The following is a 19,254-nucleotide window of genomic DNA, read 5'->3' as shown; positions in this document are numbered from 1 at the left end:
CCAGGATTGGGCTGGCCAGTCTGGGGGGATGTTCTGGGCGATGTATATAAGCGGGACCCGGCCCGCGTGTTCTCTCTCTTGCGTGTAATGTACCTGCAATAAAGTATGTTGCCCGACCTACGTCTCCAGTATTGGTACGTTACAAGGACTTAACGATTTAAACAAGAAACCTCAAAAGCCTTTTGGTGGTACAGCAGGCAAACAATGCGGTTACATCCAGGGCCTTTTGGGTAGAAAAAAGCCCAGCAAGAACTCATTTGCATATTAGGCCACACACCCTGATATCACCATTGTTTTGCACAGGATTTTTGGTAGAAAAAGCTCAGCAGGAACTCATTTGCATGTTAGGCCACACTCCCTGACACAAAGCCAGCTAGAACTGCGTTCCTGTGCATTCCTGCTAAAAAAAAGCCCTGGTTAAATCAGTCTTAAATTATACAAATCAGTCATAAATAAATGCTGTTCTTAAAAAGTCTCACTCTTTGATGTTTCCGGGACTTTTTTTTGAGCAGAAACACATAGGAACGCAGTTCCGGCTGGCTTGGTCTCAGGGGGTGTGGCCTAATATGCAAATGAGCCCCCTGCTGGGCTCTTTCTACAAAAAAAGCCCTGTGTGAAACAGTGTTGATGTCAGGGGGTGTGGTCTAACATGCAAATGAGCCCTTGCTGGGCTCTTTCTACAAAAAAAGCCCTGTGTGAAACAGTGTTGATGTCAGGGGATGTGGCCTAATATGCAAATGAGTCCCTACTGGGCTCTTTCTCCAGAAGAAGCCCTGGATGTTTATCTAACTCCTCCCTAATTAATGGCAGTCAATTGGCTTGGGTTGGCAGCCATTTGTACACACCAAGTTTTGAAAATACACAGTGCAAACCCGTTTGGCAGGCACTCAAGTCGTTTGCTGCCAATAGATCAAACCAGGTGATCGGTTCACATCTGATCATGTGACGCAAGCACAGTTTGTTTGACTGTCGGCACAACATTTGAGGCATACCTATTTATGGCCGCAGATAATTCCGTTTTTAAGTTATTTGCAACTTTACATGAAAACGAAAACATTTGAGGTTTTTTTGCTGGGCACACAGATGCTTTCAAACTTCTATGTCAGAGATAGGGTAGTTTTTACAGCAAAAATATTATTAGCGCTTTTGACTTTATCCTGAAAAGGAGATGCCATTTCCATCGTGAGTTTTGCTTGAGGTTTCACGTGTCTTGTATCACTTTGGTGAGCACGTCCAGCTCAATCATTATCCTTTTATTCCGGGAGAGGAAAACAGAAATTATGTATATATAGCAATCAAAGCTGAATTCTCTCAGACCATCCAATCAGTTCATTTATAAGAGAACGGCGAGGAAAGGTGATGTCTAGTGAGGCATCCTTGAATTTTTGGCAGCTGAGAACAACTCATACATCTGAGAGCAGAAAAGGCTGAACACTCATTTTGATTATTTATAAGGTGACTCTCCTGTTGACCTCTGTGTATCATTGAATTGAAAGTAAACAGGCATTATTATGATGTAGGGAGTGAAGTGTGGAAAAATAAAATACTATTTTCCTCTTTGGAGCACTCTCGGAGTTGTTGAAAAGGTCACTTATCCTGGGATTAAAACCCCCAAATAGTTCCCTCATGCCAAAAATATTTGATTCAGTATTCACTCGCGGTCTGTTATTCTGTATACTGCAATTAAAAAACAAAACAAGTATCTCCATTAAATAGCACATCATATCAGATGCTCACTGATGGGAGAAAGGGCCATTTGGAAATATCAGCTGGGCCATTATCTCTGGAGAACAGATTTCTTCATTTTATAGAGGCCTGGAGTGACCTGAGAATGGCCTTTTCAGAAAGTGTGACTGTAACAATTTGTAATTCTTTGTTCATGTAGACAGGGATAATATTACTAGGATCAGGGGTGGAATTCTGGCAGGAGCTCCTTTGCATATTAGGCCACACACCCTGATGTAACTAATCCTCCAAGAGCTTACAAGGCTCTTTTTTTTGTAAGCTCCTGGAGGATTGGCTACATCACGGGTGTGTGGCCTAATATGCAAAGGAACTTCTTCTCGAATTCCACCCCTGACTAGGATTAGGGTTGCCAGGTCTGTTTCAGAAAATATCTGGGGACTTTGGGGGTGGAGCCAGGAGCAAGGGTGTGACCAGCATGAATGAACTCCAGAGGGAGTTCTGGCTATCACATTTAAAGGAACCACACTCCTTTTAAATGCCTTCCCTTCACTGGAAATAATGGAGGCTGGGGTATCTTCTTTGAGGCTCATAGAATTGGACCATGTGGTCCAATCTTTTTGAAACTTGGCGGGGGGGGGGGAGGTTGAGGAGAGGCCCCAGATGCTATGCTGAAAATTTGGTGCTTCTACCTCAAAAAGCAGCTCTCACTCTAGAGACCCTGATACCCATGGATTGATTCTCCATTGGTCTACAAAGCGTATAATGGAGTGCTCAGTGGACTTTCAACCCCCCCCTTTCTGATTACCCTGAAGCAGGGTGGGGAGCCTCCAAACCAGAGAATCTCCTGTCCACAACTGGGGATTGGCAACCTTACTTGGGATAATGACTGCTATGCAGGGCTTTTTTTTTTGTAGCAGGAACTCCTTTGCCTATTAGGCCACACACCCCTGATGTAGCCAATCCTCCTGGAGCTCACAGTAGGCCCTGTAAGAAGAGCCCTGTAAGCTCTTGGAAGATTGGCTACACCTAGGGGGTGTGGCCTAATATGCAAAGGAGTTCCTGCTACAAAAAAAGCCCTGAGAGGCAGCACAAGTCAACTTCACAGGTCGTTCTTATTTCCAGCATGGATTTACTAGATGCAACTCCATTTGTACTTCTGTTGTTCTTTTTCTGAGCAGATGGTAATTCCAGGCAAGTGAGCAAGGCACGTGTTTAGGCAAAATAACAGCAGGTTGATCCAGGATCAGTTCAGGGTTCAAGAGGAGCCACAAGGAGTCAGATACTTCTAACTGAATTCGGCTTTTGGAAAATATATTTTATCATAAAGGTCTGCTATTTTTAAAATAAAGTTATGGCTGCTGCTGATTCAGTTAATATGCATACCTCTGTGGCAATACAGTCTGTTCTAGAGGGGTAAAAAATAAAATATGAACTAACTTAAATGGGTTTGTAAGTGGCCAAATGATCCTTCTCAGCAGAATTGTCTTTTTTTCTAATGCTGTGACTATTTCTAGTTGAGTTCAAGAATGCAATTTTGAATGCGACATAAAATATAATTTAACGTGCTGAATGAAGAAGAAATTATTCCACATATGATTGCCAGTGGTGACTTCTTATTTTGACCAGGAATATTAGCAATTTTACAAAGCCCAGTTGATCATCCTCCCAGCCCTTTAAAGCAAAACCCTTTCGTTAAGTGCTTAAACTCCAGACATTTCAATTAAGTGGACAAAAAGAGGGTCAACAGAATTCCAGATTAGCCACATCAGGGTCAGTTTGAGTATAGCCTCGCTCCATGAGCAGTTGGGCCCGCAGTAGGTATTCACATCTTATCAATCTTAAGTTCCTAGTCCTCATCATTGCAGAGATAAGTTTGAAAGTATGAATGTGAAATAATGGTTTTGGTGTGACAGAGAAAAGTGAATTCAGGCCAAAAATTTGTACAACCACCACCACCTTTATTGGCGTTGTATACTAACAAGTATACGAAGGATAAGGAGTTTTTGTTGTTCAGTTGCACAGTCGAGTCCGACTCTTTGCGACCTCATGGACAAAGTCACGCCAGGCCCTCCTGTCTTCCACCATCCTCCAAAGCCTGCTCAAATTTGTGTTTGTTACATCAGTAACGCTGTCCAGCCATCTCATCTTTTGCCGTCCCCTTCTTCTTTTGCCTTCTGTCTTTCCCAGCACCAGGGTCTTCTCCAGGGAGTGCTCCCTTCTCATTTGGTGGCCAGAGTATTTGAGCTTCAGCTTCAGCATCTGACTTTCCAGGGAACAGTCTGGGTTGATTTCCCTTAGGACTGACTGATTTGATCTTCTTGTAGTCCAAGGGACTCTCAAGATTCTTCTCCAGCACCACAGCTCAAAAGCATCTATTCTTCTGCACTCGGCCTTCCTTATGGTCCAGCTCTCACAGCCATACATTACTACTGGGAATACCATCGCTTTGACTATACGGACTTTTGTTGGCAGAGTGATGTCTCTACTTTTTATTATACTGCCCAGGTTCGCCATAGCTGTCCTTCCAAGGAGCAAACGTCTTTTTTTTTTTTTTTTTTTTTTTTTTTTTTTTTTTTTTTTTTTCAATTTTAAATAAATTTATTAATATTAATATAACAATAACAATCCAACACATACAACTATTACAATATCTATAACTTTAGCCATCCCGTTATGATTACAATATTATGTAGAGAGACTTAATAGAATACAAAGTCTATATATTTTTCTGGCAATTGACATGAAACATTTTGTTGTTCTTGTACAAACTTAAAGAAATGATACCATTTTTCCACAAACGTGTTATTGTCTTTTCCGCTTTCTAAAACTTCTGATTGCCGAATTGTGTTTGCTATCTTATCCATTGCTATTATGTCCCAGACCTTCAGGAACCATTGTCTTTTTGTAGGCATTACCTTTGACTTCCAGTGATGCGCTATTAAAATTTTAGCTGCTAATATAAGGAGAGATGTCAAGTCTGCTTTATGTCTTGGCATCTCTCCCCTTCTCCATAAATTTAATAGAATTGATTCTGGGGAGAAAGGAATCTTGTGATTAATAATTAATTCAATAGTTGGTATGATTTTACTCCAAAAACTTAAAACTGTTGGACATTCCCACCAACAGTGGATAAAGGAGCCTACCAAATCACATCCTTTCCAACAATTGGGATCTTTTAGTTTCTTGGCATGGAAAATCTGCTGAGGTGTCAGGTACCAACGTGAATAGATTTTGAAATTTTGTAATCTTAGATTTAATAATGGAGTATGAAATAAATTTGATTGCCAAAGATTCGTCCAAGTTTCAATAGATATTTGTGTGCCGCAGTCTTTGTTCCAGGCTTTAATGAAAGGGCTTTCTCTGTTACTGGTGGGATTAATAAGGATTTTGTAAATTATCGCAGTCTTTCCTTTTATTGTGGTAGCAGAGTTTGTTAATGCTTCTTCAAAGGCACTCAGTGGTCTGTTAATTTGTGATAAAATATTAGGACTATGCAGTAAGTGGTGGACCTGATTATATTGCAACCAATTAGCTTTAAGTTGGAATTTCCTTGTTAAGTTTTTACTCGTTCTCATACTATTATTAATAATAAGATGTTTAAATCTATATACGCCTTTTTCCCTCCAGTTTTGGAAACTCGATTTATCTTTTGCAGGTGGAAACCAATCTTGGCCTAAAAAAACAGTCGCCGGGGATGGATTTGGAGCAACCAAAGATCTATATCTATCCCAGATATTTAAAGTTAATTTTAAAAAAGGGTTAAGGAGAATATTTGGACTACGAAATTTAGGTGTATTCCAGATAGTTTCATGAATTAAGTCTGGGTCCAAAAAAGATTGTTCTATCTGCACCCAATCTTTTTCATGTGAGGGTGTAGAGTAGAGAATGATATATTTTAATTGGGCTGCTAGATAATATTTTTCCAAATCAGGTAGAGCCAAACCTCCTTGAGCTAGGGGTTTAATTAGTACTGAATAAGCTATTCTATGTTTTTTACCATCCCAAATATAATTTAATAATAATGATTTCCAATTTTTAAAAAACTCGGCTTTAATTGTAATTGGAAGATTCTGAAATAAAAATATAAATTTTGGTAAAATAAAAACTCTGATTTGTTCAATTTTTTCTAAAAGGTTTAATGAGAGTTTCCCCCATTCTTTAAAATTGTTTGCTAATGAATTTAACAACGGCTCAAAGTTTACTTTAAATAAGTTCTGTAAGTCTAAGGGTATCAATATCCCCAAGTGTCTAAACGTAGACTTAACCCATTTAAAAGGGAATAAATTTTTTATTCTAGTCTCCATTTCTGTACTCAGCTGGATGGGGTATATTTCAGATTTTTCAAAGTTTATAGAAAACCCTGCTACTTTCCCAAAATCTTTAATTAAGTGCATTAATCTAGATAGCGAGGTTATTGGATTTGTGCAATAGAAGATAGCGTCGTCAGCGAATAAACTCAACTTATATGAAACATTTTGGGGGCCAATTGACACACCTGTAATAAGAGGGTCGGATCTTATAGCCCCGGCAAGAGGTTCCAGCGACAACGCAAACAGGATTGGTGATAAAGGGCATCCTTGCCTGGTACCTCGTGTTAATACCCAGGGCATTGAGTTGCAATTGTTTATAGTTAAAGATGTTCTGGGCTCATTATATATTGCCTCTATAGAACGCATGAAATTAGGGCCAAATCCCATGAGGTGAAGAACTGCTTTTAAAAATGGGATTTCCACTTTGTCGAAGGCTTTCTCAGCGTCTAGTGACAACATAATGGCCTCAATTTTGTTTAGTTTGCAGTAGTTGATGATGTTTAAAGATTTCCTGATATTATCTGTAATTGATCTATTCGGGATAAACCCGGATTGGTCTTTGTGAATATAATTGGGAATAATTTGGTTTAACCTAGATGCTAAAACAGAAGAAAAAATTTTAAAATCATGGTTTAAAATAGATATTGGCCTGTAAGATCCTAGATTTAGTTTGTCTTTGCCAGGTTTTGGTATAATAATCATTCTTGCATCTTTCCATGAATCTGGTATGTAACCTGTAGTTAACACTGAATTGCATGTGTCTAGGAGTGGGGTAAGAAGATTGGGCAAGAACTTTTTGTAAAACTCTGCCATTAACCCATCATTTCCTGGTGCTTTGTTGTTTTTCATCTTTTTAACAGTATTCTGTAATTCGATACCTTCAAATGGTTTTTCAAGAAATAATAAATGCTCTTCAGATATTTTAGTTTTAAAATCTATTTTTTTGAGGAATTCATCGATAGTACTTTGTTGGGGGTTGGATGAATTATATAAGTTTTTGTAATATTCCAAAAAGTTATCAACAATTTCTTTTGTTTTTACATGCAAAGAACCTTTTGGAGATCTTATAGCATGTATTAACGTAGATGCCTTTTTTTGGGCAACCCTGTGTTTTAGTAGTTTTAAATACTTAGGTGATTTGGTTATATATCTTTGTCTTAAAAACATTAATTGTTTTTGTATTTGTGTGGTTTCAAAAACGGCTAGTTTCTTACGTTCAAGATCTAATTTTTTAAACGTTTTTTTGCCTCCGTATCTCATGTGTCTTAGTTCTAGAATTTTGATATTGTTTTGCAATTCCATAATTGTTCTTTGTTTTTCTTTTTTATAGTGGGTGGATAACGACAAAAGATTTCCTCTAATGACCGCTTTAAACGCATCCCAAATGATTTCTTGCTTTACCCCACAAGATGCATTAAAATGAAAATACTCCTCTATCTGTTTCGCTATATTCTCACAAAAATTTTGATCTTGTAGCAATAAAGTGTTAAGTGACCATGTGTGGCTGGTGTCTCCTACATTATTTAGATCCATTGTAGCTGTTACCATTGAGTGGTCAGATATAGATTTAGATCCAATATCTGACTCAATCGTATGATGAAGAATGTTACTTGACATTAATAAATAATCAATACGGGAGTAAATTCCATGGACAGGAGAAAAAAAAGAATATTGTCGAACCCCAGGGTTCAATAGCCTCCATATATCGTTTAAACCAAATTTCAAAAACAGTGCTTGTAGTTTGGATGTGCTTGTAGTGTCTTTTGGCTTGAAGTTGCTTTTATATGTTTTATCCATCCTGGGATCTGCTATTAAATTCAGATCACCTCCTATCACCACTTCTCCTTGTTTAAAGTCATTTAATTTCAACAACACCTCATCCAGAAATTCCAGCTGATTAGTATTAGGAGCGTATATTGATGCAATTGTTAAAGGGAATCCGTCAAGATCACCTGTAATGAATAAGAATCTACCCCTTGGGTCTACTAACGTTTTTTGACATTGGAAAGGAATGTTCTTGGAAATAAAAATAGCGACACCTCTCGCCTTAGAAGAGCCAGGTGCCTGGAAACTCTGGGAGAACCATTTTGTTTTCAAAATAGGATCACAAATTTTTTTACAGTGTGTTTCTTGCAAACATAAAAAATTAATTTTCTCCTTGAACATTTGGTTTGTAATTCTTTTTACTTTAATACAATTTCCTAAGCCTCTACAATTCCAGGTGGCTATTTTAAAATGTTTAGACATTTTGTGTGTTTTTCAAGTTTTGTCCTAAAATGGGTGACCGAACAAAATAACTTGTAACCAACAAAATATCAACAACTCTAGAGCAAACGTCTTTTAATTTCATGGCTACAGTCACCATCCGCAGTGATCTTGCATCCCAGAAATGTGAAGTCTGTCACTACTTCCATATCTTCCCCTTCTATTTGCCAAGGAGTGATGGGGATGGATGCCATGAGCTTAGTTTTTTTGATGTTGAGTTTCAAGCCTACTTCTGTGCTCTCCTCTTTCACCCTCAACAAGAGGTTCTTTAGGTCCTCCCCACTTTCTGCCATTAGTGTGGTATCATCTGCATTTCTGAGGTTGTTGATGTTTTCCCCAGCAATCTTAATTCCGGCTTCCACTTCATCCAGGCCAGCATTCCGTATGATGTATTCTGCACATAAATTAAATAAGTAGGGTGACAATATACATCCTTGTCGAACTCCTTTTCCTATTCTAAACCAATCTGTTGTTCCATATCCCATTCTGACAGTTGCTTCTTGACCCTTATACAGGTTTCTCAGGAGACATGTGAAGTGGTCTGGTACTCCCATCTCTTTAAGGACTTGTCACAGTTTGTTGTGACCCACACAATCAAAGACTTTAGCGTAGTCAATGAAACAGAAATAGACGTTTTTCTGATACTCCCGTTCTTTCTCCATAATCCAGCGAATGTTGGCAATTTGATCTCTAGTTCCTCTACCTCTCCGAATCCCAGTTTGAACTTCTGGTAGTTCCCAATCGACATACTGCTGAAGCCTAGCTTGTAGGATCTTTAACATGACCTTGTTGGCATGTGAAATGAATGCAATGGTGCGATAGTTTGAATGTTCCTTGGCATTACCCTTCTTTGGGACTGGAATATAAACTGACCTTTTCCAATCCTGTAACCACTGTTGCGTTTTCCAAATTTGTTGACATAATGTGTGCATCACTAACAGCATCATCTTTTAGGACTTTGAATATCTCAACTGGGATACCGTCATCTCTGCGCGCTTTGTTGTTAGTAATGCTTTCTAAGGCCCATTTGACTTCACACTCCAGGATGTCTGGCTCAAAGTCATCGATTTCACTGTCATGGTTGTCCGGGACATTGAGATCCTTCTTGTATAATTCTTCTGTGTATTCTTGCCACCTCTTCCTGATCTCTTCTGCTTTTGTTAGGTTCCTACCATTTTTTGTCCTTTATCATGGCCATCTTTGCACAAAATGTTCCCTTGATTTCTCCAATTTTCTTGAAGAGATCTCTTGGCCTTCCCATTTTATTATTTTCCTCTATTACTTTGCATTGTTCCTTCAGGAAGGCTTCCTTATCTCTCCTTGCTGTTCTCTGAAAATCTGCATTCAGTTGGGTGAATTTTTCCTTTTCACCTTTGCCTTTCGCTTTCCTTCTTTCCTCAGCTATTTGTAAAGCCTCATCAGACAACCACTTTGTTTTCTTGCATTTCTTTTTCTTTGGGATGGTGCTGATTGCTGTCTTCTGTACAGTGTCACGAACCTCCATCCATAGTTCTTCAGGCACTCTGTCTATCAACTCTAGTTCCTTAAATCTATTCTTCACCTCCACTGTATATTCATAAGGGATGTGATCAAGGTCAAACCTGAATGGCCTAATGGCTTCCCCAGTTTTCTTCAGTTTAAGCCTGAATTTTGCGATGAGTAGCTCATGATCTGAGCCGCAGTCAGCTCCAGGTCTTGTTTTTGCTGACTGAAAGGAGCTTCTCCATCTTTGACTGCAGGGTATATAATCAATCTGATTTCTGTGTTGCCCATCAGGCGGATGTCCATGTGTAGAGTCGCCTTTTAGGTTGTTGGAAGAGGGTGTTCGCTATGACCAGCTTGTTCTCTTGACAAAACTCTATTAGCCTTTGCCCGGCTTCATTTTGTTCTCCAAGGCCAAACTTGTCAGTTGTTCCGGTTGCCTTATGACTTCCTACTTTGGCATTCCAGTACCCTATGATGAGGAGGACATCTTTTTTTTTGGTGTTAATTCTAGAAGGTGTTGTAGATCTTCATAGAACTGGTCCACTTCAGCCTCTTCTGCATCAGTGGTTGGGGCATAGACTTGGATTACTGTGATATTGAATGGTTTGCCTTGGATACGGGCGGAGATCATTCTGTCATTTTTGAGATTGTATCCCATTACTGCCTTCCTCACTCTCTTGTTAACTATAAAGGCTACACCATTTCTTCTATGGGTTTCTTTCCCACAATAATAGATGTAGTGATCCTCTGAGTTAAATTCACCCATTCCCTAACATTTTAGTTCTCTGATTCCCAAGATGTCAATGTTCAGCCTTGCCATCTCTTGTTTGACCACATCCAGCTTACCTTGATTCATAGATCGTACATTCCACGTTCCAATGCAGTATTGTTCTTTGCAGCATCGGACTGTTCTTTCACCATCAGACACATCCACAGCTGGACGTCCTTTCGGCTTTGGCCCAGCCGCTTCACTCTTTCTGTGGTTACTTGGACTTGCCCACTGCTCTTCTTCCCCAGTAGCATATTGGGCATGTTTTGACCTGAGGGGCTCATCTTCCATCGCCATATCTTTTAGCCTTTTGTTACGGTCCATGGGGTTTTCTTGGCAAGGATACTGGAGTGGTTTGCCATTTCCTTCTCCAGTTTAGGTTCTCAGCTGTGGCCTGTCCATCTCGGGTGGCCCTGCATGGCATAGCCCACAGCCTCATTGAACCATGCAAGCCCTCTCGCCACGTCAAGGCAGCAATCCATGAGAGGGTAAGGAAGAGTTAATAGAATTAACATAAATCGTGCCTTTTAAAAGCCAGAGACAAAAAAATTGCCACCATTTCAACAGTTACAGCATTTTTTTGAGGAAAGAAGAAGAAGGGGCTTATAATGATCAGATTGACCTATTAAATCCATTCACTCCAAAAATTTGTATTTGAAAACAAGTGCTTGTAAGCTGCCTTGAATGATGGGAAAGGCGTGGTATAAACATTTTAATTAATAAATAGGGTTTCCAGATCTGTGTTGGAAAATACCTGGAGGGGGTGGAGGGCGTGGTTTGGGGAGGGGGGGCCTCAGCATTGTTCAGGGCCATAGAATCCACCCTTCCAAGCAGCCATTTTCTCTGGAGGAACTGAACTCTGCCAGATGGAGATCAGTTGTAAAAGTGGGAGATCTCCTGGCCCCACCTGGAAAAATTGGCCATACTGAATGGAAGCGATCTTAAACAGCAGCGTTTGAATTTTGAAATGTCTTTGAAAAGCTCGTAAAAGCGAATAGCGAAACGTGGGAGAAAGTACTACCGCGTCGCGTATCACTTTGTGTGCTTAGCTGTACAACTGAACATAGGAGCATCGGTCTCTGTGGAAAACTGCATTGTGGGAATCTTGACCTGCGCCCAACTGATAAGGAATTTGGACATTGATTTGTCTCTTAAATGACTGTGGGTGCGGCCAATGGTGTTCCTTATTTTGTATCATTAATTTGTACTAATTGTGTATAATCGTGCAATTATTAATTTGCAAGTGAATTTGTATTTTGTATATGATAGGAGGCTGGTCTTCATGGAGGTTTTTACCTATTCTCCCTGCCCCACCTGGGGATTGGCAACCCTTTTAATAAATATTTTTTTAAAAAATATAAGAACAATTAGGTACAAATTAAATAACAGTGGGGCAAGGATGCATCCTTCCTTAACTTCTCTGCTCAATGGAATAGCCCTAGATCAGGGGTGGCCAACAGTAGCTCTCCAGATGTTTTTTGCCTACAACTCCCATCAGCCCCAGCCAGCATGGCCAATGGCTGGGGCTGATGGGAGTAGTAGGCAAAAAAAAAACATCTGGAGAGCTACCGTTGGCCACCCCTGCCCTAGACAGTTCACCGGATGAGCCATTGTTTAAAAAGAACTCTTTCCAGAAGCGAAATCATCCTGGCTACTCAGAGACAAAGATAAACAAGCCACTCTCTGGGTGGAAAAATTTTGGCGACGGTTTACATGATAACTAACGTTTAGGCTCTCCTCCCATGGGATGAGCATTTGCTGTTTATGACTTACATTGTAAAAACAGTAAGTAAAAGTAAATAAGAACATAAGAGCCCTGCAGGATCAGACCGATGGTCCATCTAGTCCAATATACAGTCTCACGCAGTGGCCAGCAAGTTCCTTTGGAGAGCCAACAACAGGGCATAGAGGCCAAGGCCTTCCCCTAGGGTTGCCAATCCCCAGGTGGGGGCAGGGGATCCCCCGGTTTGGAGGTCCTGCCCTGCTTCAGGGACATCACCTGCACCCAACTGATAGGAATTTGGACATTGATTTGTCTCTTAAATGACGTGGGTGGGACCAATGGTGTTCCTTATTCCCTCCAAATGGTGGGAGGGAAATGTCTGCTGGGAACTCTACTATTCCCTATGGAGACATTCCCATAGGAAATAATGGAGAATTAATCCATGCGTATCTGGGGCTCTATGGGTGCTGATTTTTGAGGTAGAGGCACCAACCTTTCAGTATAGTATCCAGTACCTCTCCCCAAAATACCCCTCAAGTTTCAAAAGGATTGGACCAGAGGGTCCAATTGTATGAGCCCCAAAAGAATGTGCCCCTATCCTTCATTATTTCCTATGGAAGGAAGGCATTTAAAAGGTGTGTGGTCCCTTTAAATGTTATGGCCAGCACTTCCTTTGGAGTTCAATTATGCTTGTCACACCCTTGCTCCTGGCTCCACCCCCAATGTCTCCCGGCTCCACAGGTTTATCTACTCTGGAACAAATTTGGGTGTGTGTATGTGACTGAATAAGATTTGAATGTTTCCTTCACAATTTCATCATTGACTGGTCTCTTCCTGAGGAAAAAAATCTTTGAATATGTTGTAAAATTATTTAATGAACTTGTCAGCCAATCTTTTGTGCTCTTTGGCTGTGACTTAAAAAAAATTATTAGAGCTTTCCCTTTCCAAAAAAGTGCACACAATAGTTGGGTTAATGCAGGAGGGGTTTGTAGAAAAAGCCCAGCTGAAACTCATTTGCATATTAGGCCACACCTCTGATGTCAACATTATTTCACACAGGGCTTTTTTGTAGAAAAAGCCTGGCAGGAACTCATTTGCATATTAGGCCACACCCCCTGACAGCAAGCCAGCCGGAATTGCGTTCCTGTGCTTTCCTGCTTTAAAACAAAAAAGCCCTGAGGTAATGAAATCCATCAAAACGACAAAGGTCATCCTGTTTTGTACGTTTTAAATCTCCAGGTTCGAGACGGGAGCGCTGTGGGTACCGTATCATACGCCGCCATCGTAATTCGGAAGATCCGGTGCATTGCTTAAGTAAAGTGAAAAAGAATCCTGAAAACACCACCCAAATTAAAGAGATCCTTATTAATGCACTGAGCCCGGAACAGTTCGTTTCAATATTACTCGAAGCTGAGCCCCCAAATGTGTTGGTGAGCCGTCCTAGCAAGCCATTTACGGAAGCTTCTATGATGATGTCTTTAACGAAACTCGCTGACAAAGAACTGGTCCATATGATTGGCTGGGCCAAAAAAATTCCCGGTAAGGATTCTGATGTAACATTTAATTTCTACATATAAACCAGAGCAAAGGGCATAATTGCATTTGTTACATGACTTGGACAGGGTGGTAGGTCAGTGGCAGAAGACATATTTTACTAAGAGAGTGGCACACATTCAATCCCTGACTTCTCCAAACATAACTTAAATAGTAAGTTTTGGGAAGATCCTTGTCTGTGACCTTAGACCAGGAGTCTCCAAGCTTTCTGAGCCTGTGGGCACCTTTGGGTTTGTGACACAGGGTGGTGGACACAATCACAAAATGGCTGCCCAAGGAGGTGGAGCCAGTCACAAAATGGGTACAGCAAGAGGTGGAGCCAACCACAAAATGTCAGAGAGAAACATTACATATAACCGTAATAGTAACAGTAGTCAGAAAATTTGTTTCTTTAACAGGATGCCTTTCAATCTGCACAGCCAATCAGAATCCCTGCTGGGCAAAAGCCCCACCTAGCCCTACCCACTGTCTAAAAGCACTTGGGGAGTGCCAGAGAAAGTGTAGACACCCACAGGCACGACATTGGGTTCCTATTCCAGCCCTTCTTTCGGCTCAAGGTGCTGCTGTAGTGGATATGGCGATATCAGCATATATACGCTCTTCCAATGACTTGAGAACACTGAACTGAATTACATTGAAATCCCAAACAGAGCGACACCCTTTTTAGCCCATTGACTATAGTGAGCTTAGAACGGTGTAACTCTGTTTAGGATTTACTTACTGAGCCTCAAGATGGATTACGGAGTACAGGAAGCCCTGTCATCCCGCCATACTTTAATAATTAAGCACAAGAGTAACTGAGGTGTTACATACTTGTTAAATGTTTTCAGGGCTTTTTTTGCAGAAAAAGCCCAGCAGGAACTCATTTACATATTAGGCCACACCCCTTGACATCACCATTTTTTTGTGCAGGACTTTTTTTTATTATATCACACCCCTTGGCATCACTGTTGTTTCACACATGACTTTTTTGTAGGAAAAGCCCAGCAGGAACTCATTTGCATACTAGGCCATATCCTGCTCAAATAAAGCCCTGAATGTTTTATATATACTTTTAAATGTTTTTAACTTTTTAAATGTTTTAATACCTTGTTGTTTGCCACCTTGGGGACCCTTTTTGAGTGGAAAGGCAGCATATAAATGTTCAAAATAAATAAATACCTGGGCATTGGACACCAAACCTGCCTCTTAAAGTAAGCTCTAGCCTGAGGGGCGGTCCAAAGTTTTTTGGCACCGGAGACAAATTAGAATTTTGGTGTGCCCCCCTCCCCTTTCATAGAGAGAAAAGTGAGAAGTTTCTAGAACAGTGTTGGGCACAAGCAGAATTACAAACCAAAACTCATCATGAACCAGGCCCAGTTCATGATTCCTGAACCTCAGTTTGTGCCATCCCACCCCCGCGAACCTCTCAGGTGGAAGCCGTGTCACATCGTGAACCACAAACCTCGAACCGGTTCGTTAAACAGAAAGGTTTATAGTTTGTCAGACTCCACGAACTTGCATTTTCCCGGTTTGTGCCCATCCTTAGACTCCAGAACTAACATTTTCCTTACTGGGCATTCAAAATGAACATGTAAAAATAACAATTGGTAAGTGCTTCAAAAGCCTTCTGTGTCCCCATTATGGCAGCTATAGCATCAATAGATACAGATATTCTAGTCTAGAAGCCAGTTAGCATCCAGCTTTCCTTCAACCTAGGCAACTGCCTAGCAACTGCTGTAGGTTTGCCTAGCAGTTGAGCCGTCCCTGAGCCCTCTCACCAGCTCTCAGTAGAATCAGTGCATCAGCCATTTAAACATTGTGTAAGAGTCGTGTGCACTGTCAGGCAATTTCTAATTTTGGTAAGTCATCTAAAACACATCGCACAGCGGGACAACGAACAGAGCGAGGGAGAGGACAAAAGGAAAATACACAAGAAAAAGCATCCTCTCTTTTTTTAAAAAAAAAGACTTAACTGAAATTTTAAAATCCCCGAGGTCTTGAACGGGAGTCCTGGTGGTGAGCAATTTTGCCGTGATCATTGGAAAACACCTGGCATTTGTTCTCAGCTGGGAGAGGAATCCATTTTTGCATTCGAGTTGCTGGTCTCTGCTGATTTTTGTCACTCAAAGTGGTGGTTGTGGAAAGGGGCTTTGTCTGATTAGCCCCCGCCCCCGCAAAGTAAATGCCAATGCACAGGACTATTAAATTAACTTAACGTGGGCACGGCAAGAAACCTGTATCTTCTCAGATGTAATCATCCTTTAATGCATTATTATTCTCTTCAATTTCGGGCACCTGTTTTTCTCTCCTTATCTCACATTCAATAGAACTTCCAACAAAATTCAGGTTTTTTACAAATCCCTTTGGCAGCCTGTATTCATATTGCAGAGTACATATGTGATATGAGCAGGGGTGGAATTCTATCAGGAGCTCCTTTGCATATTAGGCCACAACCCCTGATGTCGCCACTCCTCCAAGAGATTACAAGGCTCTTTTGTTGTAAGATCTTGGATTGGCTACATCAGGGCCTAATATGCAAAGGAGTTCCTGCTAGAATTCCACCCCTGGATATGAACATTGTGTGAGCGAGTGTGATCATACCCAGAGCACCCTCACCCCCAATTTACATGAATCCTTTTGTTCTGAAGAAGTGGTCAGAATCATGCCTTAAGAGCTGTAATTGTTAAATCCAGGGCTTTTTTTGTAGCAGGAGATCCTTTGCATATTAGGCCACATACCTCTGATGTAGCCAATCCTTCAAGAGCTTGCAGGGCTCTTAGCACAGAGCTGTAAGCTCCAGGAGGATTGGCTACATCAGGGGCCTAATATGCAAAGGAGGTCCTGCTACAAAAAAACCCCCTGGGGGCAGCATTTGAACAGAGACATGCCTGACAGATAGACCCTTGATAATTCCTCACTTTAGATCTGCCTCCTGGTTAAATCCTGTATTCAGTGGCATGGATCAGATAACATGTGTGTCCCTCTGTGGGTTGAGAGAGGGTTGCCAACTTCAGCCTGGGGAAATTCCCAGCAATTTGGGGATGCTACGTGTAGATGGGGGATTGGGGGAGAGATTTTCCCTAGAATCTATGGCATACCATAGAGTCTAGCCTTGGAAGTTTCTCCCAGAGATCACTGTAGTCTGGAGATCTCAATCAGTTGTCATTTCAGGAAAACTCCAGGCTCCACCTTGAAGTTGGCAACCACAGTGGAAAAGCAGAGGGAAGGCTGGAGTGTGTGTTACCGGATTCCTCCATGGCCATATTGGGGGCAACCAGAGGGTTTTTTTTTAAACTCTTTTGCATATTAGGCCACGCACCCCTGATGTAGCCAATCCTCCAAGAGCTTACAGGGCTTTTCTTACAGGGCCTATTGTAAGCTCCAGAAAGATTGGCTACATCATGGGGTGTGTGGCCTAATATGCAAAGGAGTCCCTGCTACAATAAAAACCCTGGGGGCAGCATTTGAACAGAGCCATACCTGACACAGATAGATCCTTCTTCACTTTGGATCTACCTGCTGGTATGGATTCCTGATATCTCTTAGTTTGCTCTCCACAGCCCTAGCCTAGACACCAGAAAGCTCATAGCTCCAGCTCACCCTCCTTCATGTCACATGACTGATGCAACATAGAGGAACCCAGGGAGGCACATGCACGCGACGAGGGCTTTTTTTGTAGCAGGAGCTCCTTTGCATATTAGGCCACACCTCCCTGATGTAGCCAATCCTCCAGGAGCTTACAGGAGGCCCTGTACAAAGAGCCCTGTAAGCTATCAAAGATTTCAGGTTTTCACGGCTGGTAACATGATTAGGGTTTGTAGAATCTTTCGGGTTCAAGTGCCGTGTTCTACTGGAGAAAGTTTTTCTTCCAGACGTTTCGTTCTCGGCTGCGGAGAACATCCTCAGTGGCGTTGCAGCCGGAGCAGGCGTTCTGACCTTCTTGGCTGCTGTGCATTGAGTGAGGCCAGGGCTGCTGGAGAGCTGCTATTTCTAGGCTGGAGGGGGTGTGGTGAAAGGGCAATAGGTTTGTGGATGTGCCCATTGTCTGGTGGGGCTTCCTGGAAGGGTACTGATAAGGAAACTGGTTGTTGAATGTGACCATTGTTCTGTGTTAATTGCTGGGAGGGTTGGAAGGGGTGTGAAGAAAAGGAAAAGGATTGGCTATAACAGGGGTGTGTGGTCTAATATGCAAAGGAGTTACTGCTACAAAAAAAAAAAAGCCGTGCACTTGATTCTGATGCAACTCAGAGGAATCGGAAGCTGTTAAAATTACAGACCCCTGTGCTGTTGAAACGATTTGCCTCTTGCCGTAGAAAAGAGCAATAGTCCAGTAGCACCTGAAAGACTAACAACATTTGTGGCAGGGTAGGAGCTTTCGTGAGTCACTGCTCACTTCTTCAGATACAGCTCGAATGTGACTCCACCTGTCCTATATATTGGAAAGTGGAGTGATTTCTGATGCCAAATGACATTAGCAGGTGAATGACAATAGCAGGTGAATTACAATAGCACGGAAATGAAAATAACAGGTGTGATTGGATTGCAACTGTTATTATCATATGACATTGTGTGCAGTATAGCTAGGAGATCCTAAGATTGTCTGGAAACCAGAAGTTCCAGCTCTTTTAGCGTTATGGGGCACTAGGTGGCGAGCTAGACTTGTTTTTAAGGCAAGAGATGTTTCAGAAGTGGCTTGTCATTGCCTGCCTCTGTGTCACACCCCTGGTGTTCCTTGGAGATTGCCCCTCCAAATACTAGCCAGGGCTGACTCTGCTTAACTTCTGAGAGCTGACAAGATTGGGCTAGCCTGGGCTATCATGGCTGGGGCATTGCAATTGAAAATGAAGCTCAAGGCAATGCATTCACCTGGACTTAATTGAGATCTAGGTTTCCTGTCTCATTACCAATGCTAATTGCTCCACACCTGCGGCATATCACACCTAATCCAGTCATCCCTGCTATTGTCATGCAATGGAACAAAGTCTGAGTCTAATGGCACCTTTAAGACCAACAAATTTAATTCTGGGTATAAGATTTCGTGGGCATGCACACTTCTTCAGGTACACACACAAAAGCTTATACCCAGCATTAAACTTTGTTGGTCTTAAAAGTCTTAAACATTGTTCTGTTGCTTCAGATCAAATAGCTACCCACCTAAATCTATCTTCAGAGTATCCAAGCCAATCCAGGTGAAGCAAGGGAAGGAATGCTATTTCCAGCCCAACAGCACCAATGTCCAACCACAAAGCCCAGCATAATCAACCTGACAAACTCCCCCTAACATTCACCCTGTTTGCTTGTGAGAGCTGCCTTCCTCTTCCCTCCCTCATTTTGCCTGGGAAACCTACAAAAAGCAAGCAAGTAAACAACCACACACACACAATTTTTTTCAGAGCTTTAAAATTCTGACCCTGGATATTCCCAAATATTTCCAGGAATATTTGGGATCAGGTTGTGAGCCGCCCTGAGTCCGTTCGCGG

General features: G+C 41.6%; 1 protein-coding gene across 1 annotated transcript in view; it reads left to right on the top strand.

Annotated features, from left to right (window-relative positions):
* The window catches only part of ESR2 (estrogen receptor 2), a 64,928-nt gene that overhangs the window by 23,120 nt on the left and 22,554 nt on the right, over window positions 1-19,254 (top strand). Inside the window, exon 4 of the mRNA XM_060262648.1 lies at window positions 13,478-13,777. Within this exon, the coding sequence (XP_060118631.1) occupies window positions 13,478-13,777 (300 nt within the window). The remainder of the gene's footprint in view (window positions 1-13,477; window positions 13,778-19,254) is intronic.

The sequence above is a fragment of the Heteronotia binoei genome, chromosome 21 (genome assembly GCF_032191835.1).
Source record: "Heteronotia binoei isolate CCM8104 ecotype False Entrance Well chromosome 21, APGP_CSIRO_Hbin_v1, whole genome shotgun sequence".
Lineage (NCBI taxonomy): Eukaryota > Metazoa > Chordata > Lepidosauria > Squamata > Gekkonidae > Heteronotia > Heteronotia binoei.
Note: the sequence above shows the minus strand (reverse complement) of the source record. Positions and strands in the feature narration are given on the sequence as shown.